General features: G+C 35.3%; 1 protein-coding gene across 1 annotated transcript in view; it reads left to right on the top strand.

Annotated features, from left to right (window-relative positions):
• Nucleotides 1-17,968, top strand: part of LOC126025873 (T-cell receptor-associated transmembrane adapter 1) — a 181,400-nt gene that overhangs the window by 3,672 nt on the left and 159,760 nt on the right. The window contains exon 2 of the mRNA XM_049785604.1: nt 1,389-1,485. Within this exon, the coding sequence (XP_049641561.1) occupies nt 1,389-1,485 (97 nt within the window). The remainder of the gene's footprint in view (nt 1-1,388; nt 1,486-17,968) is intronic.

Genomic DNA, 17,968 nt, shown 5'->3' on the forward strand with positions numbered 1-17,968 from the left:
GGCCTCTCAAATTTCTTTTTTCTGACAAAGTTTTTATAAACTACAATTATGAAATTTGTATTCTCTTAAAGAACACTTTGTTCTAAAGTTTTAGGACATTGGGGCCAGAGCAGTGATGAAAGCAGTAAGGCCTTGTGCACCTAGGGTGGACTGTGGTTCTATCCCCGGGCATCCCATATGGCCCCCCCAAGCCAGGAGTGATTTCTGAGCACATAGCTAGGAGTAACCCCTGAGTGTCATCAGGTGTGGCCCCCCAAAAACAAAAATAATAAAATAAACTCTTAGGACAAAGCTATTTTAGCAACTAAAGGTGAAATATTTTCACTATAATTTAAATTAAAAGTAGGTTTTAAAAATAAGTTATGAACACATTTGCAATAGGAGATAATTATAAAATAAAGTTTGAAACCAACTTTATTATAGATATGTATATAGATATATAAAATCGAACCACAGTTGGAGAAATAGCACAGTGGGTAGGGTACTTACCGTACATATGGCCAACCCAGGTTCGATCTCTGGCTTCCCGTATGGTCCCTTGAACACCATCAGAAGTGATACCTGAGCACAGAACCTGGGTAAGCCCTGAGTATACTGTGATATATACCAAAACTGAATATACCAAAACTCAAAACAAAAGTCAGAATCCTCACTTTCCCATTAGAAAGCCTTATAAAAATCTCACTTCTTAAGCTGACATCACAAGTGAGATTTTGATTAGTCTTTCTAATTGTCCTTGAGTACAGATAAAACTTAACAGAGAACTTGATAGGGATCCCAAGGAAAAAAATATTTCAAGTCACAATACAAAATTTGACAAAAAACTTAAGAAATTGGATAATATTTTAGAATTTTCATATACGTATTAAAAATAGACTAGGGGCCGGAGTGATAGCTCAGTGATAGGGCATCTGCCTTGCCTGCGCTAGCCTAGGACAGACCACTGTTGGATCTCCCAGATTTAAGCACCATGATTACAATTACATATGGTCCCCCGACCCAGTAGCAATTTCTGAGTGCATTGCCAGGAGTAACCCCTGAGCATCACAGGGTGTGGCCCAAAAGGCAAAAAAAATAAAAACAATTAAAATAATTAAAAATAGACTAAATTTATGCAAAGTATGAACATGAGTGCAGGGTTTCATTTTTAGGAGTTTATTGAAACATCTTTTCAAATTAGTGTTTTTCAGGGGAGGGGTTTGGGTCACACCTCACAGTGATGAGGGCTTACTCAACTGCAGTCAGGGATCAATCGTGGGGTATTTGGGGGCATCATGTGGAATGCCAAAGTTTAAACTTGGCCTGCACACAAGCAGAGCAAGTGGCCTCTGGAGAAATTTGTGGAGGGTGATTAATGCTGCCTGAAGTCTGTTTCTTGCTGCCTGTAGTTCATGGTATTTACCATGTGTTTGTGCCAGACTCTGGATGGACAGGTCGGCAGCAAGGGAAGAAAGGAGAAAGAAATAGACCGAGTCACTAGAGAAGGTACAAAAAGGTCCAGAATGTTGAACAGCTTCTAGGATCTTGATCTTGCTCTGATGGTCTCTCATTTGCTGTTGCTTTCTTGCTGTTGTACCTCTGCTTCTCCCCTGAGCTGGTTTTATTAGCCAGAATATAACATAAATCACCTAAGGGCACCTGGGCTAATTAACTCAAAAAAGGTGAAAGGAGAAAAGAAAAAGTAAAAAGTGATTTTACAGGTGTCTATAATTTTACAGATGACACAGTGACCTACCTGCTGTACTAATGCACTGGCTCCAAATTTGTTTTGTTTTGTTTTTTTTCTTTTGGCTATTTGTTATTTTTTTAACTAATCATTGATAAAATAGGAATCTGACAACTTTGTTTTCTCTTAGCTGAGCAAAAAGCTTTTACGAAAATACCTTTCCCAATTAAGGAGTTACAAATTCAAGTATTCTTGGTTTACTATGCTACAAATCATTCCTGGCCTAATCAGTTTGGGTTAGCATAAGTACACTTTTAGAGAGAGGAAGATAACAGGGTCATCTCGGTTTTCTGAATAGTAAAGCTCATCAAATATATGCTTAATGATATTAAGGGGGAAAATCATCCTAAAATGATACTTTTTACAACATATTATAGCTTTGACAGAATTTTTACTAACAGTAGCACTCCTCCCCACACCCACACTGAAAAAGTGATGTGTATCTGATTCAGATAGTAGGTACTGGGTCTCAAGAACCCGTAGATGTAGGTTCTCCTAGAAAGCACTGCTAGAGTAACTCCCAAATGCTTCATCAGTAGCAACATTTTATCAGAAATCAAATGATGTGTGCTTATAAAGAACTTTACATAATGTATGAGAAAAAAAAGATTGTCAATCAAAGTTCCCTCTAGAATATTTCCTATTCAGGTAATACTTTCAAATAAATTTACATTTAGTGAATATCCATATAAACACAAAGATAACTCAATTCCTTCCTCTCATGTTACTGAATCTTATTTCCTAATTTAAATATAAAATGTTTCTGGAGTACAGTTGTAACATCAATAAAAATGAAAATGTTTATCTTCAGGCTGGAGAAAAGATAGGGTTAGAGCCAGACCTGGCTTTGCCTCATGGCCTTCAAACATCACAAAAGCCCTCAAGAACCACAGTGTGACTGCAATCTCACTTGTACTATTGCAATGATTCTGGCGGTCCCCAGCACTGCAGGAGGAAGAAGCACAGCATCCTCAGGCCTTAGTATTGAACTGGTGACCTACTTGGCCAACTATCACTAGGAGGGATCTACTTATAACAGAGTGCTATATCGGAGGTACCCCCCAAGATTTGTCTTTTGTCATATTGAGAAAAACTTGGTATTGCATAAATAGGGATGAAATCAAAATATCCAAGTATAACTTTCATCTTGATTCATTTCTTTTCAACTTTTTGTTGTTGTTTTGGGACACACCCAATGACACTCAAGAGTTACCACTGGCTATGCACTGAGAAATCGCTCCTGGCTTGGGGAACCATTTGGAATGCTGGGGATCAAATCCAGGTCTTTCCTGGGTCAGCCACGTGCAAGGCAAACACCCTACCACTGTGCTATCACTCTGACCATCGTCAGCTTTTTAAAGGAAGGGCTTACTGGCAAGAACTTGATTTTCCACTCATATAATTATAATCAGTCTAATAATGGTCTTTAGCCTTTGAACAACTATATCATTTTTTATTATCTCTTCTATGTCTTTTATTCTTCTGGAATTGGTTTGGATATTTTTTGTTTATTTAGTTTTGTTTATATATCCATACAAAATTTCTTTGCTATATTTTATTTCACATAAAGACTTCTATTACAGCTGCTTCAATCCAAACACATTGTTATGTACAGTATTTTAACATATTGAGATATAATTGAATTTTCATTTAAAATGTTAAAACTTTATATACATGGTAAGAAATTCAGGTCTATTAAGATAAGAACAGAAGGCACCAATATTACAAGTAAACTACACATAAAGACGAAATTGATAGACATTTAAAATTGAGTGTTTACCACCTCATATGGAGAATAATATGGTGATCCTTCCAAACTTTAAGAACAAAGCTCTTGAATTATCTGTCAGCATTTATCTCTTGGCATTTTACCTTACCCCCAAGCACAAAAATGTTAATTTAAAAAGATTTATGCAGGGCTCTATTAACTGCAGCACTTAGTACAACACTAGGATATGAAAACAGTGAAAATGTTTAATGACAGATGAATTAATAAAGAATCTGTAGCAGGGCCTGAGAGATAGAGTGCAGCAGGTAGGACTTTTTCCATGCGCACATCTGACCCAGGTTCAATCTTCTACATTTTATATGGCCCCTGAGCACCACAGGAATAATTCCTGAGTGCAGTGGCAGGATTAACCTCCTGAACATTGCAGATGTGACCTAAAAAAAAACCTGTGCTATATATACAGAACAGAATACCCTGTAACAAAAGATGAAGTCATGTGGTTCCCTGGAACTTGGATACAACTGCAGTAAGAGGACAAAAACCAAATCATTTCACCTATCTGTGGTATGTAAAGTAAAACAAGGAAATAGGTAATACTTAGTAATGACAAACCCTTGGTCTTAGATTACAAAGGTCAGATAGAAACAGTAGGGGAAAGTTGGTAGGGAATGAAAACATGGGTTGGAGGTGACAGGGACACTGATGATGGGCCTTGGGCTTTTTTTTGATTGTGAAAACTGTAGTTGTATTCTTCAGGAGTCAAGCATACAGTTGTAACCATGACACCTAAAATAGAATAAAAATAACATAAAAACAAAAGTTCATAAAAAAAGAAAAAAAATGGACATGCCAGTTTGGAAAGCAAGTTTGATAGATTTGCAAACATTAAAAACAGACCAATTCTGCAATTAATGAATTCTAATTATAAGCAATATAATTGTGTACATATATGCAATGAAATTCATGTACATAAGTGTTCATTTTGGTATGCATAATCTCTCAGAATTAATACTAGCCTTATCAATAAGATACAGGGGTCTTCAAACTATGGCATGCGGGCCACATATTGTATTTATTCTCATTTTGTTTCTTCACTTCTAAATAAGATATATGCAGTGTGCATAGAAATCTGTTCATAATTTTTGTTTTTACTATAATCTGGTCCTCCAACAGTCTGAAGGACTGGCCCCCTGTTTAAAAAGTTTGAGGGCCCCTAAAAGAAATGGGGAAATGGGAAAATGTATATCTTTTTTTTCCAGCATTATTTTTTTTTTATTTAAACACCTTGATTATATACATGATTGTGTTTGGGTTTCAGTCATGTAAAGAACACCACCCATCACCAGTGCAACATTCCAAAATGTATATCTTAAAATATAAAACAGTGCATCAAAAAATGCTACTCTACACTTTATATGGGCCAATCTTATGGGATATAATTTTGAATGATCTATACTGATAAAATCAGATTATATCATTCCATTTATAGAAATCTCAAAAATGTATCTGATACAAAAGGCAATTTCAGGAATGGGCTTGAGGAAGATAGTTTATAATAAATAGAAAAAACATAAAAATGGCAATGATCAATAAAAGAATACTATTAAAATTACTATTAGCTAAAGTAATATACAGATTCAATGTGATATCTATCAAAATATCAATGGAATTATTCAAAGAAACAGAAACTATGACATTGTAAAATTTATTTGGAACCACAAAAAGAGATCTTTAAATAGCAAAAATAATCCCAGAAAAAAATAAGTGAAGGTATCATACAACTGAATTCAAATTACACTACAAAGCATCAGTAATTAAAACATGGTATTGGAACACACACAGATCAATGACAGTGAGCTGAGAACACAGAAATAAAACCACATACATATATGAACAATTCAGAACAGAGTAGCCAAGATTCTATAATAGAATAAGGAAAATTTAACAAATGGTACTGAGAAAGTTGATAGGCACATTCAAATAAATGAAATTAGGTCTAATATACAAAAATCAAAATATTGTGATAGAAGACCTGAAACCTTAAAAACGTAAGAATCAGGGACAATATACTCCTTGATATCATCAGCCTTAGATAAATAATTGGGAACTCCAGTGGCAATGGCAGTAAAAACAAGCATAAATGAGCCAGAATAGATAGAACTAAGAAACCTCTATACATCAAAACAAAACACTTGCATCAAAACAAAGATATTTTGTGTTTGCTAGAGATACAGGCTGGAGAAAAGGTGGTAAACTGAGGACATTGGTGAAGGAGAGTGAACACTGGTGACAGGATGGGAGTTCAAACATTGTATAACATCACAAACAACTTTGAACAAAAATTTGATTTTAAAATTATAAAAATATTTTAATTAAACTGAAATATCTAAGAATTCACTGAATAGGTGAAAGTATTTGCACACCATATGTCTGAAAGGAATTACTATCTACAATAGACCAAAAACAAAGAGAAGCTTTGAGTAAATACTTAACCAAACAAGATCTGTGCAAGGTCAGGACACTTAGTACAGCAGGTTGGGTGTTTTCTTTGCACATGGCTGACTCAGGTTAGATTTCCCTCGCAATGATCCTGCCAACACTGTCAGAAGTGATCTTGAGCACAGAGACAGGAGTAATCCCTGAGCCTAATAGGGTGTAACCCCATCAAAAAGACATACGAATGACAAATAGCCTCATGAAAAGAGGTTCAGCATAGCAAGGAAATGTAAATCAAAATAGAAATGATCTGTAAGAAAGGATGTTACCCAAAAGATAAAAAGATAAAAGTGTTGGAAAGGGATGTGGACAGAGCAGAACTTTTATACACTGCTGGTGTAGGCCACCCTCAGTTCATTTCCTGATACTACATATGGTTCCACTGAGCCTAGCCAGGAGTGATCTCTGGAGCACAGCTTAGCACAGCTGTGTGTGGCACAGAAACTAAAAGTAAATTAAGAGAAGTTCTGTATACTCCAGTTATTTCACTTTGGGGTATTTCTCCTAATATAAAACAAAGCAAAAAAAAAATACCACCTAATTAGAAGAGATGTCCTCTCTGATTTTTGGGGGGACCACACCAGTGACACTCAGGGGTTACTCCTGGCCTTTTACTCAGAAATCGCTCCTGGCTTGGGAAACCATATGGAATGGCAGGGATCGAACCCAGGTCCTTCCTGGGTAACCATATGCAAGGCAAACATCCTACCGCTGTGCTATCACTCCAGTCCCTCTTTCTGATTTTTGATTCAGTATTTGCAATGGGCACTAACTGGAAACAACCTAAGTAATCCTTAAACTGATGACTTATTAATGATGACACGATATCTAGACACAATGAACTATGACTTGACATTTTACAAAGATGAAATTATGCTATTTTCAGTAATAGTTACATGTATAGCAATTTTCCTTTGTGAAATAAACTAAAAACAAACACTATATAATTTCACTCATAGATTATGTTAAACAAAACAATGAACTGAATACAAAAGTAAAATTTTAGAATATAAGAACAAAATTAATGCTTATCTGAAGTCTTGGGGCTGTGTGAACAAGTAAATATGGCCAAAGAGGTCATTTGTATGATGAAGAATAAATTTGGATGTTTAATGATAGCAGTCATGTGGAAGATCAAAACGTTAATTTATAAAGGTATACAACTGAAATTACAGGGCAATGTTGTTTCCGTAAAGTAAAATACCCTGGGAAGCAATAACAGTAGGATAGACATCAAAATACTCATGCTACTTAGGTGGTGACGAGGTGCAGTAACTATTTCCATCTTTTGAATAAACTTTAATGGTATTATAACCATAAACTTACTATACTGACTGAAAGCAGTCAAGCAATGTGCTTTCTATGATAACATTTTATATTAAATTCTATGAAATGAAAATGTTAATAATGGCTGATAAATGATTATCCTGAAGAGGGAATGGAAAGAAGGTAGCCATTACTACAAAACGATGCACATAAAATCTTTGAAGATAGCATATGTTCATTTGTTTACAATGAAAAAGATTTTCTGAGTATATGCATATTCAGAATTATATATTATCAGATTATATGCTTTAATAAAGTTCTACCACATTTCAGTACTAATTATATTTTAGTTGCACTTTTAAGTGAGTAGCAAATATTATAGCAGTGTGGCGATTATGTTTAAAGGAAGTTTTATAAGTCAGTTGAGGCAAAAGAAAGGAAGACAAATTCCCATTCAATGGGTGAATTTAGAGTCCTCTAGTCTTCTATGGCACTCGCCCCCACAAAACTTGATGGTTCTTTCTCCACATCTCATTCTGATGATATCCATAGGAGAAGCCTGAAAATGATGAACTCTATCTTTCTAGTTTTCACTCCTAAAAATGTACTTCTGCTGTAGGAATTCTAATATAGAAGCCAGAGTGTTTGTATTGTGAGCAGTGCATGTGCCTTGCATGCAGTCTACCTGGGATCAATTCCTCATACAATGCCTAGAGCCCCATAGGGTATCTAGCACAGAGCCATGAGTAAGCCTTGAGACAATGGAGTATAGACCCCAAATAAAAATAAACCTAAAATAGTAATCTGTTATATCCTGAGTGAACAGTGCTTAGGGAGAACAGAATCTGATTTGTAGAGTAGAACAAACACCCTTTAGAGTTACATTATTTTGAGAAACTCATTTTGCCATTATACTTGTCATATTGCATGTATTTCATAACTTCCCGGACAAGGTTGTCTTGAAGATTATGAGAATGAAATACTCTGATAAGCAGCTTAATAAGAAACTTCTTTCTCTTTCCTGTTGTCATTTGATGATGAGTTTTGAAAGTAGTGGTTCTATTCATTCCCATATCCATCATGGTATTTGGGATGCTCTCATTGAAATCTTAGATGTAAACTGTAAATTGATGTTCACAACAGTGGGTCTTGAGCCCTGCTCCATTGCATAATCATTGGAGGAGGAAAAAAAAAAACAGCACAGTAATATCAACAAAAATGCTTTTGCAGAAGTTTCACTCCAGGAAGTCTTGATTTAATTGAATCTGGGGCAAAATTGGACCAAGGGATATTTTAAGTTTCCCAAGAGATATTACTATATGAAGCCATGACTTTAAATCACTGTTTTACTGCTCCTCAAACTTTAATGTGTGTGGAATCACTGGGGATCTTATTATAATTCAGATTCTGATTCCATGGACCTCAAATTCTGCATTTCTAAAAAGCTCCCAGCTGCTGTTGCTGCTATTATTCCTTGTGTGACCAAACCCCAAGTAAGCATCAAAATCACCCAGAGATCTTTCTAGAATTAAGGATACCCAAAATACTTTCCTGACAAAGGCCCCAGACCCTGCAACTTTACAGGCCAGTCAGTTAAGTCCAAGATTCTTATATTATTGAAAGCCATGGATCTACCCTAAACTTTTTAGATGCTAAAAGACTAAGTTACTGCTGTGTGATAACTATGCTAATGTAACTTTCTCCCATAAAGGTTAATTAATTTGTTGAAGATATTTCTAACAGAATCTTTTCTGGGTTCTATATCCCCAGTGCTGCATTTGGCAACTGTGTTCTGTTCACATGAGTCGAGCACGATGATCTCATTAACACAATTCAAAACCCAGCCCAGGAAAAGACTTATAATGAATAGAGTTTTAGGTTCTTCTTGAAGCATTATCATGTAGTATATCAGTTTAATGTCACATGAACAAATGGTTTTATGGCCTTTCTATTCAATTTGACAAGTTCCTTGTCATGGGTTCTTTTTAATATAGCTAGAGGTCATTTTTGTGACAATGACAGTGATTTATAAAACTGCCTCAAACACTAGCCATATGAAAATCAGAAAAAAAAATGGGGGAAAGTTATTATTACCATTCTGTGAAAAATAGGTGTGTTTTTAATGAGCAAACATCCATCACAACACAGATTTGAGTTTATGTTTTCTATATAGAACATGAGCAAGCACTTAGTACCATTCTTAGGAAATAGTCTTGTAAAACAGGATCTTTCCATCTGGAGGATTTTTCAGTAACTGAGTTTGATGCCAATTTGCCTCTTACTGTGATTGAGCAAGTTGGTTGAGGGCTTGGTTGATCTACCTGAAGGTGGAAGGGAAGCAGAAGGAACATTTAAAAAGCAATCAATTCTAGCATTGCTGCATCATTTAGCCATTGTCAGTTTATTTACTTCCACAAGCATACTGCATTGCAGGTATGCTTATCTACATCTTAAAGCCAGAGAAACCCAACGGAAAAACAATTTTCCAAAACTTAAAGCTAGTCTAATCTGCCTCGACTCTGTCCTTTCTGCTACCTTTCAATTTTGTCACAAGGTGTATCAGCAGGTCAGCTGAATCCCGTTATGCGTGACCATAATATCAGACTTTCTGAAACTAGATTTTTATGTAGTGCTTTTATTTAATACTTTTCTATTTTTAAATCAAGGTATAATAGTTTGCAATAGTATTTTGACTTGGTTATTTTATAGCTGCAGAATAAGACATCAATCTCAACCATTATCCTATAGTTCTTCCTCTCTTTCCCCCTCAGATCCCAGTTGTGTTTCTTGATCATTTCTGAGGATTAGTTTCTATTGGAGATTTATAATACCTTGCTTTGTTTTCTTTTATTCTACCTATGAGCAAGTTGATCTTTAAACCATATTTCTACTTCTAGAAGTTATTCTTACCATTGTCTTTAGCCCGGCCTTTAATCTTTAGTGAAATAACATCAGAAGGGCTAATATGAGAATATGAGAGGTTATAAGCAAAATATATATATTAAACTCATAGATTAAATATAGTTTATTAAAATTTTAGTTGGCTATGTTAAATAAAATTTTACCCAAATTTAAAACTTCTTGGAAATGATGGAAAATAGAAATAAATAAAATGAATATAAAAGGAATATATGATATTAAATGTGAGCTTTATTGGAGACAGACTTCGATTTTCTTCATATACTTCTTTTTTCCTCATAGATCTATGCTAGCAATGGGACCAGAGTGGGGAAATTGAGATTGCTCCCAACAATTCTTGAGATTCATCATAGTCACACCTTTGGGCAGGGGGAGGCATTCAGTATTACAGTTCAAAGTTGATGCGCAGTACATGCTGAACATGAGGTCTTATCACTTGAGTTATCTTCCCTGACCCCTATAGACTTCATAGAAAATGGAAATATATATACACATATATATTCTTTCTCCTTTAGAAAGAGAAGCTATTTGTTGGCTTAAATATTTGACTGGGAATTTTCTATGCAATTTGGTGTCGAGAATGTTTTTCTGAATTGAATTTAACAAATGTTATTTCATATATTAACCTTTCTATCTAAATAACAAAATCAAGATTAACCATTAGACAGAGTAAAGACAGGAATATGTGACTATAAAAGTAATTCAGATTAAAAAAAACATAAAAATAGATACCCACAAAACAATGCAGGAATGGAAAAGCGAGTTTAAACATGTTGAGAGGAAGGGCACAGATTAGATGGGTAGCTGAGAGAATTGACTCTGGGTCTGGGAAAGTATTCTTGGTTTTCCATGACATCAAAGATATCTGGTGGTTTTGTTCAGAGATCATTGATTAGATGGAATGAAGTTTCTTAGATTATTTGATAAAGGGAGCAAATTCAAGCAGTGTAGAGGAAAGGCCAATGATTTGAAGCAAAAGTGGTCAAGAGAAGATGCGGCAGAAATAAATTCTTTAGAAAGTTTAATATTCTGAAGTCTGATGGAAGAGTGATCCCAGAGCCTCTTTAGGTAATCTTGAAGTTGGTTTCCACTTGATAGAAGTACTAGTAGCAAATTGGAAACCATTTTGATTACAAGAAACCAACTACTTGGGAATACGGAGAAGCTGTATGAGATACCAGTCATTTTATTCCATTTTCAGCCAAATTAATAATGACATTGATATTTGGGGTGATTATGATGATAAATTTAAACCAAGCATCTTATAAATTTTCTAACTTTCCCTCTGAAACATATTTAATGAATGAAAGTTACTCCCACTTTACAGTCGAGGAAAGAAGTTTATAAAGATAAAGAACTTCCCCCAGTGTTTTTCTTATAATATTAAGATCAGAGCAAGAGAATAAGTACAGAAGCTGAGGTGCTTGCTTGCCATGGACAGATTCAAGTTCAATCTCTGGCACCCCATATGGTCTCTTGAGCTCTGCCAGGAGTGGTCTATGAGCTAAGAACCAGAAGCAAGCTCCAGCACAATCATATGTGGCCCAAAACAATTACACAATAATTGGCAAACTAGTCCTCAATAACTAATAGATCCAGCTAGGTAAGGAAGACTCAAATAGTAGCAGAAAATGTTAATAGGTTTCTCTACACAATAGATGCCTTCATTCTCATCTTTTCCCAATTTATGCTCTTAAGCATCATCTCCTATTCTACACTAACCTGCCTTTAATTTTGTTTGCTTGGTTCTTGGCGGGGGGGGGGGGGGAGGCTCACCCAGTGGTATTCATGGTTTACCTCTAGCTCTGTGCTCAGAAATGACTCTTGGCATGCTCAACCCAAGTTGGCCACAATCAAGGCAAATACCCTACCCACTGTGCTATTGCTCTGGCCTCCTGACTTCCTTTTCTAATGCTCACCAAATTTGTGTTTGTCTTGTGCTTGCTAGCATAGTTTTTTTTTTTTTTGCATGGCTCAACTTTGATCCTTATCAGTTAATATATGATGGCTATACAGTATCTCTAAGGAAATGTTTATACACTATCATCGCACACCTGTGAGAATGGTCTATTTGAAAAGACTAGAAATAACATTTTTATAACAAATGTTGGCAAAAATGAGAGAAAAGTGGAGAAAAACTAATTTATATCCTACTGTTTGGAATATAAATCGGTACTTCCTTTTAGGAAAATAGTATATTTCTAATAGAACTAAAATGGAAAAATACTATCTGTTTCAGCAATACCATTCCAATGGATTAATGATATGAAAGTATAAAGCCAAAAGGGTATTTACAATCTTATGTTAGTACAGTACTTTATTACAATAGTCAAAACACAGTATCAATTTGAATGCCTACTGACAGATGACTGAAAAAGATGAAATTGTAGTTGTTGGCATGATGTGGATGTATCTTAAAGTGATTATGTAAAGATATATAAGGCTGGAAGAGAAAATTACTAGATGATTTTACTTATAGTAGACTATAAATAGCTAAAGCTAATGAATGGGTAAAAAAATAAAAATAATTGTTAAATTATTTTTAAATAAAAATAATTGTTAAACTCTGAGGAATGGTAGTTACCAGAGGGAAAGAGGTGGGAGGACGTTGAGGAAGTCATTTTTATTATAGGAGCTACACAAAAAGGAAGTGTGTGTGTGTGTGTGTGTGTGTGTGTGTGTGTGTGTGTGTGTGTGTGCACTTGCACACAGAGACCTTGGTGCTGAGGGGCTCTGTCACAGTGTTCAGTAATTCATCATTATAACCTGGACTCAAATTCAGAGTCTCAGACATATGAGGCATGGGCTTTTACTGCTTGAGCTACTACCTCAGTGTAAGGGGGTCATTTTGATTATGGAGTGGCATTATGGAATGTGTTATAAGACATAACACAGCATGAAAGTGTACTCATCAAATTTTATAGTAAATAAACTATTAATATTTTACTTTAAAACTATGACTGCAAACCAAGTATCAATGAATAAAATTTGATTTAAGTGTTTGCTAAATTGAAATGGGAGAATGTTATAGAACTTTAAATGTCTTAAAAATTTATATAATCAGTATAATGTAGTGAATTAAGTCTTAAGAGAGAATGACAGTCTTAAAAAGAAATATATTTTAAATGCACAGAAACACAGTGAAAAGATATTTTCTAAACTATAGAATTGCTTCCCAGGATGGTAAACGACAGATGGTTTTTTCATCTTGATTTTATTGCTCAACTTTTATACTTCTCCCTTCATTCTTCCTTTTGTAATTGTTCTGTCTGACTGGAGATGGCCGACTTCATTGTGTTATTCACAACACTTGATTGCACTGCTTCCGCACTTGGTTGTGATGGTCATAGCAGCTTGCTTGCAGAGTGCTTGAGATGGTATCACAGAACCCATATGGCAGAACTATCAGGATTTCAGGGGTAATATGGGGAGGAACTGAGAATTGAACCTGTTGTCTCATGCCTACAAAGCAGGCACTCAATCAATAAATCACTCTCAGATCCCAGTTTTAACTGTTTTAGTAATTAGCACACTTTATTTATTTAGAAAGAAAATATTAATAATAGGTTAAGCTTAGACTGGATAAATAGTATTGTGAGTAGGAAGCTTGCTGTGCTTGGAGCTGACCCAAGTTCAATTCCCAACATCCCATATGGTTCCCATGCCCTGTCAGTAGTAGGCTCTGAGCACTGCTGGGTGTGGCTTAAAAGAATAATCATTATTAATAGCAATAATTATAATAAGCAATCAAAATTTAAACTCTATAGAGGACTGAGATTCCTTCAAGTGTGAAGAATGATTGACAGTTAATCCATGATGTATTGGTCCTTCATAATATCTCAGAAAGTAGCAGATTAAATAAAGGAATGAAATGGAGGAGGCTAGAAAGGAGCTAGGAGAGAGATGCAAGTAATTAAACAAAAGGGAAGAAAAGTAGGGAGAAATTTAACGCTGAAGACATCATCAAGGGAGAATGTCCAGCCACCTTAACAATTCTTTATGACTCTAGATGATATTCCTATTATTAAATTTGTCTCTAAATTTTAGATTTTCAGCAAGATAGATTTAAGACAGAATGATGATACTACTGGCTTAATAAATATTACTGGAGTTATCTTTTTAATCTAAAGCTTACACATTTCAGGGCCAGAATAATAGTACTCAGGAGTAGGCTCTAAACACCGCACAACCACCACCACCACCACCCCCAAATAAGAAGAAAAAAAAATACACTTCCAGGATGTGGCTCATGCATGAAAATGGCACTTGTGGCTTATCTTTCTTTTTACTTGATTGTATTTGTTTGCTTTGCTTTGTTTTGGGGGGAAACACACCCAGCAATGCTCAGGAGCTACTCCTGACTCTGCATTGAAGAATTACTGGCAGTGCTTGGAAGACCATTTGAGATGCAATATTGGTATTGAGCTTAGGTTGTCAATGTGCAAGTCAAGTGCCCTCCCCTTTATACACTCTCTCTAGCCTCAAACTTCTTATCTTTATTTAGTCAAACTCTAAGGTCAGAAAAATATTTTAATATAAGGGAAGTAAATTATAAGTCAATAAGGCAAAATTTAGTGTCTTTCTCAATTACCTGCCTGTAACCCATAAGAATCCTCTTCTCTACTCCCTCAAACATAGTCTTGACAATGTTAAATGACAACAATTTTATTTACTTGAAACAAGAATAATAACTGTCATTTAAGCTTTTAGCAAAACATGAAATTGTTTACAAATATTTTGGAAAATATTTCAAAAATGCAATGAGACTGGAAGTGTTAGCAAAAATCACATCTTCAATCATCAAGTGAGATCTAGGTCATAGATGGAAAGATATGAATGCGAGAGTGTTATACTAATCACCTTAACTGCGATTGTTTCTCTTCCTCAGGCCTTTCAGTAGTTGGATTAATTTTGAGTTAAATGCTGAATGTGATCACCATTCTGTTCTTGCCTTTTCCACCCCATTTTTCATGTATTATTTTGAAATTATATCTATCATCCTTACTTTGTGAGTACCCAAAAGCAGACACTTATCTTCAGCAAAGATGTATACCAAGCAACTGTTAAATGCCTAAAAATCTATCATACATAATAAATTAACATTTCAATTTTATTTAATTTAATTTTTTTTGTTTTTGGGTCACACCCGGCATTGCTCAGGGGTTACTCCTGGCTGTCTGCTCAGAAATAGCTCCTGGCAGGTACGGGGGACCATGTGGGACACCGGGATTCAAACCAACCACCTTTGGTCCTGAATCAGCCGCTTGCAAGGCAAACGCCGCTGTGCTATCTCTCCGGGCCCTCAATTTTATTTATGATTACTGATAGATATTCATTTCTTTGGGATCAGTTACTTTAGATTACTTTTATTCATTTAATGTCATATTTATTATTACTCATGTTCTATGTAGATGTTTGTAGAGAAATGATTTCTTCTCTAAAAATGGACTTTGATAGGAAAGATCTCCAGTTGGACTTGCTGAAAATTCTACATGACTGTCAAAGTTTTTTCTGTGTATATGTATATTTCTATGTATATGTTTTCATCAGTTCATTGTGAATTCCTGAGTAGGAATACCTGCTTTGTTTTTAGAAGTTCATAATTGTTCGTTCTCTCTAGTGCTGGCTACTGGAACACTAAAATTATACTCCACTTCTTTCTCTTGTTCCTGGAGGAAAGACACAAGTTCTGTGTTTTCTCCTACTCAAAATTCTGCTATTTCTTTGTTCTTAGCTGTTTCCACCAAACTTTGCTGGTTCCATCAAGGCACGTTGGGTTAGATCATGAAAGACCATGGTCTTGGATGTATGTTCCGCATGCTCCCTTCCCTTCCAATAAGCATTTGCACATTGAGATGCTTTGTTTTTTATTTTTATTTTTTTCTCTTTATTTGAATATCTTGATTACATAAATGATTGTGATTAGGTTTCAGTCATGTAAAGAATACCCCCCTTCACCAGTGCAACATTCCCGCCACCAATGTGTTGTTTTTTTTTTTTTTTAAATGCTTTCTCTTAGATATGAATTGTGCTAACTTGGAAGCGGGTGACACCAGTAAAATGAGATTTAAAAAAATCCAACTTCAGGAGCTGGAGAGGTGGTGCTAGAGATAAGGTGTCTGCCTTGCAAGTGCTAGCCAAGGAAAGACGGTGGTTCAATCCCTAGGTGTCCCATATGGTCCCCCCAAGCCAGGGGCGATTTCTGAGTGCTTAGCCAGGAGTAACCCCTGAGCATCAAACGGGTGTGGCCCCCCCAAAAAAAACAAACAAAAATCCAACTTCAATAAAAATTGTGAGATATCTTGTTTATCTTGGCTATTATCACTTCTAAATGTACACATGATTTTTCACTATCAAATTGGTATTCCGGTAAAGAGACAAGGACTGATGCTATATTTAGTCTCATTTATATTACAGTTAACATTTTGAGAATTATATTTCAACCTTAAAAACATGCCCTCCCTGACGCTTTACTTGATAAGACAAGATCATATTATCATGTATTTGTATAGCTTTCTTCAATGTGACTACATAGACTAACCTACATAGACCATTTCAGGACCAAGGTCAATGTTTGTATAGATTTTTTTAAAAACTGTGTCATTTGAGGGGCCGGAGTGGTAGCACAGAGGTAGGGTGTTTGCCTTGCATGCTGCCAACCTAACAGGAACCCGGGTTTGATCCTAGCATCCCATATGGTCCCAGAGCCTACCAGGAGGGAGTTTTGAGCACAGCATTAGGAGTAACCCCTGAGAGCCATTGGGTGTGCCCCCCCCAATAAACCAAAAAAGTGTAATTCAATTCCTTAATTTATCTAACTATGACACTAACATAATTGATATCATAGGTATGTTGCTTCTTTCTGAAGCAAACAGGACACATATATGTGGATATATTCATATACATGTATATACATATATACACATGCATACATGTAATAATATACATATATACACATATACAGTTTTCCTAACAGCATAGTATTCCATTGTGTAGATGTATAATCATTTCTTTTAGATAGAGTATTGCTATTTTAATGATGTTAACCCTCCTAATCCATGAGCAGGGAATGTGTTTCTATTTTTTTATGTCCTCTTATTTTTTTAAAGTAGTGTTTTGTCGTTTTCTTTATATAAATCTTTAACATCTTTATTTAGGTTGATTCTGAAAGACTTTTATTTTTCTGAGGAACAATTGTGAATGAGATTTTTTAATGAATGCTTTATTTCTCTTGCATTATTTGTATATAGGGAAGCCATGGATATTTGCATATTAGTTTTGTGACCTGCCTATACAAATCTATTGTTTCTAGAAGCATTTTGTGGAGTCTTTAGAAATTTCTAAACATCTGAAAATTATGAAAACTTGACATCTAAATATCCTTGATATCTTTTTCTTGCTGATACATGGATAGATATAGAGAATATAATGCTGATAAAAATAAGTCAGAGGAAGAGTGATAGACATAGAATGGTCTCACTCATTTGTGGAACATAAAAAATAGTATGATAATAATACCCAAAGTTATTAGAAACAAAGACCAGGAGGAATGGTTCATGGTAGGAGCTTGCCACAAAGAGTACGAGAGTTTTGTTAGAGCAGAAAAGAGATAGTTGGAAAATGATCATACTGGACAAGAACTTGAGGCTGAAAGGAGATAAAGTGATATACACGATACCCCTTCAGTAACAGTATTGCAAACCACAGTGCCTAAAAAGTAAAAATGAAATAGAGAGTGAGAAAGAGAGAGAAAAGAAATATGTCTGCCAGAAGGCAGAGAAAGTAGGGCAGGGGGCTGAGGGCAGGAAGAAAACTGGGTACATTGTTGGTAG

The sequence above is a fragment of the Suncus etruscus genome, chromosome 13 (assembly GCF_024139225.1).
Source record: "Suncus etruscus isolate mSunEtr1 chromosome 13, mSunEtr1.pri.cur, whole genome shotgun sequence".
In the NCBI taxonomy this organism is placed as follows: Eukaryota; Metazoa; Chordata; class Mammalia; order Eulipotyphla; family Soricidae; genus Suncus; species Suncus etruscus.